The following is a 14,007-nucleotide window of genomic DNA, read 5'->3' on the forward strand; positions in this document are numbered from 1 at the left end:
GGTCAAAATCACACCGGAGTTCTCCTTTAAGAGAGTGCTCCTAATCTCATCTCCTTACCTGTATAAAAGACACCTTGGAGCCAGAAATCTTGCTGATTGGTAGGGGATCAAATACTTATTTCACTCATTAAAATGCAAAACAATTTATAACTTTTGTGAAATGCATTTTTCTGGATTTTTTGGTTGTTATTCTGTCTCTCACTGTACGAATGATAGACAGATACAATCACGTCTGTTGCTCAAACAGTACACTGCAGGTATATTTATATTTGTCTGGGTTGTAGTTTTTGCTGATGATGCTAATATGATGATACTCACAACTTGCACCTGTCCATCTTCTCCTATGCGGTGGATCTGGACTTGCTGTGCGGCTCCAGCCAGCGCGTAGTGCAAGGCCTGCTGGGTTGAGGTCTCGATGGCCGACGTCTCAGCAGCCGACACTCCATCTGTTCAAGGACACGCATAAACAAGTTCATAACACAATCAAACTATGTGGGTCAAACCAGAAACTAGAGAGACTGGGTCAGATCGTGTTAAACAACTGCTTTCAATAACAGAAGATGCTCCAGTGTGACTGCCAAACACACACACACAGAGATAAAGAGAGCGACCACAGTCTGCCGTCCATCATGACTTCAGTGTAATCAGACAAACGCCCATTCGCTCACACAGCCGCAGGTCACATACCCAGCGATATTTGTACAAACGTGAACACGCTCGAACCCAAACAAATGCAAAAAGAACATACGATAAACAAGGTTCTCACAGACGGAGAGAAGTGGAAGAGTTCACATACACACACCCTGAACTTGAGGAAAATCCCTTCCGACTGCTGCTGGCCCGGATCCAGTGCATCTGCCAGATTAGAGCGTGTTTATACAGCGTAAACGATCTCAAAATACACAACAAGGGCTCTCGACCCAGCAGCCTAAGCGCACTCGTGCCCTAAAACTGTACGTAAACCCAACCCCTTAGTCTAAACAACGAGAATTACCGACATGCTACAACAGCCCAGACGCTTAAAACACACACTCACCGCATTTCTGATTAAAGGTCGTGGAGTCGTCTCTGGAAAAAAAAAACGGTGCGGGTGTTCGTTTACAAAGTTGGAGTGATTTTAAATCATAGCGAAGGGGGCATATTAGCAGGCTAACGTTTCTTGGAGGAAAAAGCACCAAATGTGACAATGCTGTACTGTTCGTTTTCCCAGACGCAATGTGATCTGAGACTACGCTGGGTCTTCCCAAGGTTGCAGATGAAAAGTGGATTCAATTTTATGCATCTGAAAGATCTCCAGACCAATTTGTCCTTCAGCTTGCTAGTTTTTGCTTCTTGGCTCTATTGGTTTAGCAATGCCTGTATAAAACAAAAACAACTGTGTTTTATGATTCTATGATGAAAATTAAAAACAGCATGATAACGTGTCTGAAGACGAAAATGAAGGCCTCTGACTACAGCATTACAGTAGGCCCTCCTACCCCAGATAAATGTGTATGTATTTATTTATTTATTTGAAAGCTTCCTGATGATTATTTGTGTCAAATTTAGATTTTTTTTTTCAATTTTGATAAAATGTGAACATAAGTGAACATGCAAATTCACTCTTTGCCACAAGGTGGCGCTTGTGGAACAGCCGAATTATGGCTGTTACATAAAGTAAAAAGCCCATCAAAACGCTCCTGTCCGAAATGTGAGTACAGATATAATTTAAATTACATAAATTACACATAATATTCATTATTCATCATCATTGAATCGAAACTGTCACTTGGCAAGCTGGCAATTGATAGCTGTTTTTATTTTAAAACATGTTGTGCTTGTCGTTTAAAGTTCCATTATCACATTTAACATTTTGCGTTCAATTTTTATTCATTTTATGAACATACCATGCTCTAAAAGGGAAAGTTCACCCAAAAATAAAAATTACCCCATGATTTACTCACCTCCAAGCCATCCTTGGTATATATGTATTCCTGACCTTCTTCTTTCAGATGAATACAATCAGTTATATAAAAAAATATAAAAAAAGCTCTTTCAAGCTTTATATTAACAGTGAATGGCTATTGCGATCCAATAAAGCGCATCCATCCATCCATCATAAAAAGTGCTCCACACGGCTCCAAGGGGTTAATAAAGGCCTTCTGAAGTGAAACGATGCATTTGTGTATGAAAAATATCCATATTTAAAACTTTATAAATCGTAATCTCTAGTACAAAATGAGGATTTGTAAAGAAAAATGTCTGAGGATTTCGATATAAGTCAAGAGGAGACTAGTTTTTCTTTGCTAGAATCAAATCAAATGCATCAATTTGCTTCAGAAGGCCTTTATTAACCCCCTAGAGCCATGTGGAGCACTTTTTATGATGGATGGATGCACTTTATTTGGCTTCAAAATTTTCACCACCCATTCACTGCCATTACAAAGCTTGTAAGAGCCAGGACATTTTTTAACATAACGCCGATGTATTCGTCTAAAAGTAGAAAGTCATATACACCTAGGATTTCCTGAGAGTGAGTAAATCATGGGAATCTATCCCTTTAAGAACATGGTATGTTCACAAAATGCTAAATTGAACACAAAGTGTACTTTAACATACTTCAAAAATGATGTCAGCTTCAAAGCATATTTTTAAATATATACAGAACATTGTGCAACTTATTTTCTCCTTGCCTACGCATCAAAAAAATACGATATTTTTATTCTCGGACGGAAACACTTTGTTCCTTGCTTTGGCAACAGACCACATGTTCCTCTCGCTCCGGTTTGAAAGAAGGCCGAGCACCAGGTGGCTTGTTCATAAGCTAATAGTTTAATCTACCACGCAGGGAGGCCTATTCCAGCTGGACACGGACAACCCAAAGAGGCGAAGCAATCGTAAGTGTGTGTGGAGCATTGTGACGAACCAATACAGGATATTTGGGTTAGTCCGAAACGAGTCAAAGGTGAAGGCCTGCGGATCTCTGAGAGGAAGGGACAGGACGTGAGGCGTTGTCCTGAGATTAGAACCAGCTGTTAAATGAGGAAACATCAGTCACACAGTCTCTCTCTATCTCGCACACAAACATAAGCGTGCAAATAAACACGTGTGCGTAACGTACACATCACTTTTGCGCGAATGGACGTGAGGTTATACACATAGCTAATTCGATAGCGAACGAACACATGGAACGACAACTGTGCGTTCTCTCTTGCAGCATATGTTTATGTTCAATTGAACACAAACCAGCTGCGGCCTAGACTTTCGCAAGAGACAAAATCGGCAGGAAAGGACGTAGGGGTTCGTACCTGAGCTGCTCTGCGAGGCGGGGGTCCGTCGTGAGAAACTCTTAACCGCCAAACTCTGTCCTCGTTGTTTCCGGCGCCAAGCGGTGCGACACTTGGAGTCGATGCTCTGCTTGATGCGGTACCAGTCGGACTCGGTGATGGCGAACTTGTGGAACAGGTGACCTGGTTGCACATGGACAAAGACATCGCAAGCATGATAAATAAGGGAGGAAACACTGATGTGATATTCAGTCATACATTTATGCTGCAAGCAAATAAACTCATTGCACTTTTGTTTGTTCATGCAAAAATTCCTCGTGTCCATAATTACCCACAGCTCATTCCTCGAAGTCACTTACGGCCTGTTGCACGAATTGACCTTCATATTGATGTGAGTGAGTTGTTGTGAATGAGAAGAGCGGTTTGAGGCACCGCAGCTGAGCTACTTGAATGATTTGAATTATACAGGACAGAAATTAGATTAATTAAACTGACTCATACAAACTCATTGCTGAATCAATCATAGATCTGATTTGTCACAGAGAGCCTAACAAATAGGCCAAATTTTGTTTGATTCTTTTTATTGTGTTTAAAACATACTGCAAAACCAGTGCAGTTTGATTCTGGAACAAATGGCTCTTTTGAACCGGTTCTTTTTAGTGAGTCAAAACATACTGTACAGCATAACAAGTGCATTGAGTTTAATCAGATTCTTAAACAAATGATTTGTGTGAACTGGATCTTTTTAGTGAATCAGAAACACAAAACACAACCAGTGCAGTCTGATTCTTAAAGAAATTAATCTTATGAGACAATTCTTGTGGTGAATCAAAACTTGACAGCGCAATTAGTGTAATCAGATTCTTAAACAAATGATTCTTGTGAACTGGCTCTTTTTAGTGAATCAAAAACATACAGCACAATCAGTGCAGTCCAATTCCTCAACAAATGGAACTTATGAGACAGTTCTTGTAGGGAATCAATACCTTACAGCACATTCATTTTAATCAGATTCTTAAACAAATGATTCATCTGAACTGGTTCTTTTTAGCGAATCAAAAACACAGCACAGCCAGTGCAGTCTGATTCTTAAACAAAATCTTATGAGTCAGTGCTTGTAGTGAATTGGAATCTTACAGAACAATCAGTGCAATCCTAAACAAATGTTTTGTATGAACCGATTCTTTTTAGTGAATCAAAAACATACAGAACAATCAGTGCAGTCTAATTCCTAACCAAATGAATCTTAAGAGCCAGTTCTTGTAGTGACTCAAAACTTGACAGTGCATTCAGTAAAATTAGACTCTTAAACAAATGATTCATGTGAACTGGTTCTTTTTAGTGAATCAAAAATACAAAACACAACCAGCGCAGTCTGATTCTTAAACAAATGAATCTTATGAGCCAGTTCTTGTAGTGAATCAATACCTTGCAGCTCATTCAGAGTAATCAGATTCCTAAACAAATGATTCTTGTGAACTGGTTCTTTTCAGTGAATTAAAAACACGGCACAATCAGTGCAGTCCAATTCCTCAACAAATTAATCTTATGAGCCAGTCTTGTAGTGAATCAAAACTTTACAGCTCATTCAGAGTAATCAAATTCCTAAAGAACTGATTCTTGTGAACTGGTTCTTTTTAGCAAATTAAAAACACAGAGCACAACCAGTGCAGTCTAATTCCTAAACAAATGAATCATATGAGACAATTCTAGTAGCAAATCAATACCTACAGCGCATTCAGTGTAATCAGATTCCTAAACAAATGATTCATGTGAACTGGTTCTTTTTAGTGAATCAAAAACACACAGCACAGCCAGTGCAGTCTGATTCTTAAACAAATGAATCTTATGAGTCAGTGCTTGTAGTGAATCGAAATCTTACAGAACAATCAGTGCAATCAGATTCCTAAACAAATGATTTGTATGAACTGGTTCTTTTTAATGATTCAAAACCTTATAATGCAAGCAATGCAGCCTGATTCCTGAATGAATGACTCTCATAAGCTGGATCTTTTTAGTAAATCAAAAACATGCAGCACAACCAGTGCAGTCCTACTCCTAAATGAATAAATCTTATAAGCTAGTTCTTTTAGTCAATTAAAACCTTACAGCGCGACAAATGTGGTTTGATGGCGCACAAAACACTCTTAGGAACTGGTTCTTTTTAGTAAAGCAAAAACATAATGTACAGCACAGCAAGTGCAGTTCAAATCCTAAACAAATGAATCCTATGAGCCAGTTCTTGCATTGAATTAATACCTTACAACGCATTCAATGTAATCAGATTCATAAACAAATAATACATGTCAACTGGTTCTTTTTAGTGAATCAACACCATAGTGTAGAATCAGTGTAGTCTGATTCCCAAACAAATGACTCTCATGAAATGGTTCTTTTAATGAATCGAAATCAAAAAGTTCAATCAGTTTGCTTATCAGCTATTCTCTTGAATGAATCAAACACATGTAGACTACAACTTCCACACAGTAGGTAAGACCTAAATTAGCATAGTTACTGACTACATAATGAATCATTAACTGAATCGAATACTTATTTTGTACTTACATCGGATGCCGTAGATCATGAGCGGGTCCAGCTGTTTCTTGCCGTGTTTTCCCTGTCCGGAGAGGTTGGAGACGGCCTGCACCTCTCGGTGGAACAGGTAGTCCAGCAGCGTCAGGGCCATCTTCTCTGCCGTTCGACAGTTGGTGCTGATGTGCAGCATGTCCGCTGGAGATACGGGACAACGTACGCGCATCTCAGGGTTGTTCTCATCACCCAGCCATGTTCCTGTCGGATAGTCCTCTACAGAATAAAGACGGAATTTAGAAACATTGTGCCACTGAATTTTATAAGACTTATGTAACTATGAAGCTATCTTATAGAAGACTGTTTTTTTGTATTTTAATTTAATTAATTTATTTTATATTTATTTATTGCATTGCAAAACAAGTTATTATATTATATTATATTTAAAAATAAAGGAATATAAATACACATAATAGTAAAAATATTAGACCTTGTCTACTCTAATTAAAAACGAGCAAACTGTCAATCTGAATTTAAAAAAAAAAAATTCTGTCTATTATACGACATATTAGGGTTTGTTCATAAATTATTATTTTTATCAATGTAAAAAAAATATATATTTATTTTATTTTGTTTTATATTTTATTTTATTGGTTTAATTTTTTTACACAAAATAAATGCATACTATATATATATATATATATATATATATATATATATATATATATATATATATATATATATACACACACACACACACATGTAAAAAAATTAATCTGATTTATTATTATTTATTTTGTATTGCATTGCACAATAAATAAACATAATATTATATTATATTAAAAAAATAAATTATAATTTTTATCAATTTAAAAAATATATATTTATTTATTGATTTAATTTTTTTACAGCAAAATAAATGTATATTATATTATATTATTTTGACAATAGTTTTAGTACATTCAAATATTCTGAATTTTAAAAATGTTTCTATTATATGACATTTGGGTCCGTCCATATATATATATATATTATTATACATAAAAAATAATGGATATAAATACACATTATATAAAAATAACAAACTAAACAATAACAAAATAAATATTAGATGAAAAACTTTAATTAAAAAAGTTGCTTTGGCAACTATCTGAATTGTAAACGTTTTTTTCTGTCTATTATATGACATATTTGGGTTTGTTCAATTATCAATTTCTAAAATCTGGATTTCTTTTTTTTTTGCACAGCAAAATATTTGTGCTAATAACTTGCTAATGATGCTAGAATCATGTTAACAACATGCTAGTAACATGTTAATCATGCTAGAAACATACTAGCAACTTGATAATCATGCTGGAAACATGCTAACAACATGCGAATCGTGTTAAAACATGCTAACAATTTGCCAATCATGTTAGAAACATGCTAAAAACATGTTAACCATGCTAGGACCATGCTACCAACTTGTTAACCATGCTAACAACATGCTAGCAACTTGCTAATCATGTTAGAAACATACTAGCAACTTGCTATTAAACTTTTACATTTTTTTTTGACTTTTGAACTTCTGTAAACTTCTTAAACTTGTTTAAACTTTTCCAACTTAAAGTCTGTCTTGACAAACTTTTTTTTTATCTAGTTTTACTTGTTCTTATAATACGACTTCCATTTTATAAATGGCAATAAATGTCTTTAAACATGAAAATAGTTCGCTGTCTGTATATTTTAGGAAGATGCACCTTTGCAAAGCAGCAGCATATTTGATATTCGGCATTAGAAAGTTTGAAAACCTCTTCTCTAGACGGCAGATCACAAGACATTTGTGTCAAAATACGTGACTCACAACGACATATTTTTTAGATCGTGAGAACACATGTAACACCAGCCATTGTTTACAATATTAGTCTACTAGCAGTCCCTAATATTTGTGGAGGGGTGAGAGCTAGTCCCTCAATGTCTGCGGAGGCAACAGACCTAAACCTCAGCTCAGAGCAAATGCAAGAGTGTCCCCTGGTGGACATTATTAGTCACGGAACAAACACTTCAAAAGAGCATTACTGGTTTAGTCCACTTCGGAAAGAGAGCTTTCTTTATTTGGACAAAAATGCTGGCATGGCTGAAAATGATGACTGAAGTTCAACAGTGAGACCATTGCATTTCTTCTTGACATAACTAAGCCTCCAAATATTACATAAGCAGGAATGTGTTGTCATTATGAGTGCTCTCAAGAAAAATATTATGATTTCTGGAATGATTTGTGTCATAAATGATTTGAATTGGCATTTCTGTTCAATGTTTGTATGTGCTGTGCATGCCAAGCATTTCTTCGGCTATAGCTATAGCTTGAGTGGGTTTACTGCTGGACGGTTATAGTTTATCATGGACGTGTGTTTCTGTGTCGCGTCAAAGCGGGTGTGGAAAAATTATGTTAGGGAGTAAAATGTGTCAGGTCAAAAGATACGCTGAGAATTATGTGGACCTTTTACATTTAAAATACAAAATATGAATGAAGGTTAAGTATCTAATATAATAAGCATACATTTGTATGTTTCAGCTTGTGAAAATTATCATTATAATATGATATTAGCAATCAATGTAATATAACTTTGTCATATAATAATAAAAATAATTATCTAGCATATTTACATTTCTAGCAAAAAAAAAAATACACTTCCAAATGTATTAAAAAATCATATTATTCCATTTTGAAAATTTATTTTTGGAATATAACAGTTTTTTTTTTTTGTTTTTTTTTTAAATGCACATTTCTAGCAAAACAACATTACAAAAATAATAAAAAATGTGGGCAAACTGTCAACATTTTGTAATACAACATAATATAATAAATACAATATAACATAATATAACATAATATAATATATCTTGGCATGCAAAAAAATTTAATAATAATATAATATAATATATTTTTGCATGCAAAACAAATCATAATTTTTAAAACAAATAAATTAATAAAATAAATTAATAAATTATTGTAAATATTAATAATTCAGAATATTTGAGTGTAGCTAAATATTTGTCAATATTTTGTAATATAGTATAATATAATATATTTTGGCATCCAAGAAAATCATAATTTTTTACAACTGATCAATTAGCAAATAAATTATTTAAAATAATGAATATTCTGAATATTTAAAATATAATAATATATATTTGTAATATAATATATAAAATATAATATTATATAACATATCCTGGCATGCAAAGAAAAAACAATTTAAACATGATTTATAAATTATTACAAATATTTGATACTTCAGAATATTTGAATGCAGATAAATAATTGTCAATATTTTGTCGTACATTTCTAGCAATACAAAATTACAAAAAAATAAATAAGACATTGAAAAATTGTTAACATTTTGTAATATAATACATCCTGGCATGCAAAAAAATGTAAACATTTTAAATAAACTGATAAATAATGAAACAATATTGATCATTCAGAATATAATATAATATATTTAGCAAATTAATAAAAACATTGATATATAAATTGAATGTAAACATTGAATAAATTTTGTCAGGCAAAAAAGAATTTTTTAAAACTGATAAATTGATCAAATACATTGATAAATTATTTAAAACATTGATAATTCAGAATATTTAAATGCTAAACAGTTGTCAATATTAAAACATTGATAATTCAATATGGAAAAATTTTTAACATTTTGTAATATAATATAAAATATAAAATATAATATAATATAATATATTTTGGCATGCAAAAATGTTTTATAAAAACATTTAAATAAATTGATAAATAATTACAAAATATTGATCATTCAGAATATTTGAATGTAGTAAATAAATAGTTGTCAATATTTTTGTTATATAATATAATACAATATATATTTTGGCATGCAAAGAATAATCATTTTTATAACAGATAAATAAATAAATAAACTGATAAATTATTAAAAAATATCGAAAATTCTGACTATTTGAATGTAGCTAAATAATTGTCAGTATTTTGTAATATAATATAATATAACATAATACATTTTGGCATGCAAAAAAAAATCTTAATTTTTAAAACTGATAAATACATTAATAGATTATACAAAACACTGATAATTCAATATAGAAAAATTGTCAACATTTTGTAATATAATATTATTCAATATAATAATCTTTTATAATCTAATATAATAATCTAATATAATATATCCTGGCATGCAAAAAAATAATAATAAGTTGATAAATTATTAAAAAAACAGTGATAATTCAGAATATTTGAGTGTAGCTAAATAATTGTCAATATTTTGTAGTATAATATAATATAATATAATATATTTTGGCATGCAAAACAATAAATTGATAAATACATTGATAAATTATTAAAAACATTGATAATTTAGAATATTTGAATGTAGCTAAATAGTTATCAATAGTTGTTATTTTGTAATATAATATAATATAATAATATATTTTGGCATGCAAAAAATATTTTTACTGGTAAACCTGATAACTTTACTGATTTACTGATAACTGATAAATAAATAAATTGATAAATTATTAAAAACACTAAACATTCTGACTATTTGAAATTATTTCAGCTAAATAATTGTCAATATTTTGTAATATAATATAAAATATATTATAATATATCCTGGCATGCAAAAAAGTAATAAATTGATAAATTATTAAAAATATTGATAATTCAGAATATTTGAGTGTAGCTAAATAATTGCCAATATTTTGTAGTATAATATAGTATAATGATTTTCTACAAAATGCAGATTTCTAGCAATACAAAATTACAAAAACAAAATAAAACATCGAACATTTGTCAACATTTTGTACCATAATATAATATAATATATCCTGGCATGCAAAAAAATAAAAACAGTTAAATAAATTGATAAATAATTACAAAATATTGATCAATCAGAATATTTGAATGTAGTAAATAAACAGTTGTCAATATTTTTGTTATACATAATATAATATAATATAATATAATATAATATCTATTTTGGCATGCAAAAAATAATAATTTTTACAACGGATAAATAAATTGATAAATTATTAAAAAATATTAAATTCGAATGTAGCTAAATAATTGTCAACATTTTGTAATATAATATATTTTGGCATGCAAAAAACTGATTTAAAACTGATAAATACATTGATTAATTATTAAAAACATTGATAATTCAATATGGAAAAATCTTTTTGTAATATAAAATATAATATAGTACAATATAATATAATATATCCAGGCATGTAAAAAAAAATTAATAAATTGATAAACAAATCGCTAAATTATTAAAAAATATTGATATCTCATAATATTTGAGTGTAGCTAAATAGTTGTCAATATTCTGTTATATAGTATAATATAATATAATCTATTTTGCAAAAAAATTCATAATTTTTTAAATAATAAATTGGTAAATGACTGTCATACAGCTGACATACTTCATATAATATAATATAATATAATAAAAATATGAGTATAAACATTATACATCGATGTAAATAGGTTAGGGGACTTTTTCACACTTTTAAACTAAAAAAGTGTGAAAAAAACTTTTAAATTGATAAAATACATTGATAAATTATTTAAAACATTGATAATTCAGAATATTTAAATGCTAAACAGTTGTCAATATTAAAACATTGATAATTCAATATGGAAAAATTGTCAACATTTTGTAATATAATATAAAATATAAAATATAATATAATATATCCTGGCATGCAAAAATGTTTTATAAAAACATTTAAATAAATTGATAAATAATTACAAAATATTGATCATTCACAATATTTGAATGTAGTAAATAAATAGTTGTCAATATTTTTGTTATACAATATAATATAATATATATTTTGGCATGCAAAGAATAATAATTTTTATAACAGATAAATAAATAAATAAACTGATAAATTATTAAAAATATCGAAAATTCTGACTATTTGAATGTAGCTAAATAATTGTCAGTATTTTGTAATATAATATAAAAAAATTAAATTAATAAATTGATAAACAAATTGCTAAATTATTAAAAAATATTGATATCTCATAATATTTGAGTGTAGCTAAATAGTTGTCAATATTCTGTTATATAGTATAATATAATATATTTTGCAAAAAAATCATAATTTTTTAAGTAATAAATTGCTGACATGCTTCATATAATATAATATGATATAATATAATAAAAATATGAGTATAAACATTATACATTGATGTAAATAGGTTAGGGGACTTTTTCTTTTTTCACTTTTAAACACGACAAAAACAAACTTATTATACATTATACTTTAATGCAGCCAAACAACATTTGGTAATAAAACTAAATAATTTACTTTGGCAGGCCAACAAAGTGTCTCTCTCAATCAAGATGGCCACGTAATAAACGGATGGTCACATGACAAAAATGCTGCACAGTGTGCGAAATGAAAAAGATGACACGTTTTACCCCGCTCCCCGACATCAAACCCATGGCCGATGTTAAAGCGAAGGGGAAACAACGCAGACAAACAAAAGCAAAGCCTTTAAAGAACCAAAAGTACCATGGGTTGACTAAATATCATCACGAACAGCTGCGAACGGCTGAATATTTGCGGAGGAACGTCTTTGAACTAACCAAGCTAACCCAGACGCCACTGCAAAACAACCCAGTCAAATAATAAGAAAAGCAAAAGCAGAAGTTAAGCAATCAAAACAAACTCTTTAATCCCAGACCAAAGATACATCCGTGAATCACAAACGGCCAGACGCTTACACAACACACATGGCTCGCTGCTGTAACGAGCTTTAATGGCTAGTCTAAACATGCTGCTATTATTAATCAATAATAGTTTAGAGTACTTTGATTTCACTAACCAGAGCCTATTGATCTCCGTTCACGCTTAGAAGATTTCACGGCTTTTCCGCCACGTTTCTACGCTTGAATGTTACCCAACCACAGACAAAACAGATGCGGGCCATAAACATGCTATTATCTTATTTGCGCAGACGCATTTCTAAGATGTCTGTCTTCAAACCTTTTCGATAATTGTTTAAATTTGTTGCTCTTCTTGTGAGGCCATGTTTGTGCGCGACTCAAAAACAAACGCTTCCCGCTGGCTTCAAAAATGATGTCCTTTAAAGACGCCATAAAATCAAAATTGGCATTTTTTGTGGCTTTTAGTTCTTGTTCGTGTTTGAGCAAATTTATATGCTAGTCTACTTCTAGACATATTGACAAAATAGCTTTTAGTAGACTTCAAATTCATTGGAAAACAGACTGATAATGTTAATGATTACTACAGTGATTTCTGTCCAATCAGATTCTCTCTATAATCCCAATGTCTGATTATCATATAATAAAACATAGCTAGGATATAACTAAGCTTATTTACTTTTTTCACAGATTGTGATGATTTCCGCAGTTATTGATATCTTAAATATAGCAGCTTTTTGTGATTTATTTTTAATTTACATTTATAAAATAATCCTTTGTTTTATTGCCTTGGTATGACATTTTTATTGTATTTTAAAATGTTACATATTTTAATAAATATAAATATGGACATTTATAACAGTATACTTTGTGTCACTACTTCAAATTACAAATGCATGCACTTTTTGTTTTATTTCCTTTGCATTATTTATTATTATTTTCATTCATTTTTGTATTTTTTATTTTAGTAAAAAAAAATTGCTGTACATTTATAAAATTATTTAATAACATATAATCATGTAATGTAATATTATATAATATACCTCATGTACAAAACAATATACTTTTTCTTTTATTACTTTGGTATAAAATCTTATTATTTATTTATTTTTTATATTTTATTTTTTAATTTAAATTACATTTATTATATTATATTGTGTTATACTTTTGTTTTACTGCTTTTGTTTTATTTTTTTGTTTTATTTTTTTATTTAAAATAAAAAAAGTGTTTTATTGCATTGGTAAACATATTTATAACATTTTTGTTTTTATTTTTAATTGTTTGAAAAATAAATGTACATGTATAATGTAAAAAACTTTTTGCTTGCGTTTGATTAATTCAGTATATTTTTCATTGTTGTATTTTTTATATTTTAATTTTTAAATTAAATTTACATGTGTTGTGTTAAACTTTTCATTTTATTACCTTGGTATTACATTTTTATTGATTGCATTTTTCTATTTATATATATTTTTTTAAATAATGTACATTTATAATATTATACTTTGTATTT

General features: G+C 30.0%; 1 protein-coding gene across 1 annotated transcript; it reads right to left on the reverse strand.

Moving 5' to 3' along the window:
- Nucleotides 1-318: 318 nt before the first annotated feature.
- On the reverse strand, nt 319-6,079 carry LOC141317204 (protein BANP; the record flags this gene model as incomplete). Its single annotated transcript, XM_073832980.1, has 3 exons — nt 5,832-6,079; nt 3,288-3,449; nt 319-446 (listed from the first exon to the last, which is right to left on the reverse strand). Coding segments are annotated over exons 1-3 (483 nt in total), but the record flags the coding sequence as incomplete, so codon positions are not given.
- Between the last annotated feature and the right edge of the window lie 7,928 nt (nt 6,080-14,007).

Source organism: Garra rufa, unplaced genomic scaffold (genome assembly GCF_049309525.1).
Source record: "Garra rufa unplaced genomic scaffold, GarRuf1.0 hap1_unplaced_473, whole genome shotgun sequence".
NCBI lineage: Eukaryota > Metazoa > Chordata > Actinopteri > Cypriniformes > Cyprinidae > Garra > Garra rufa.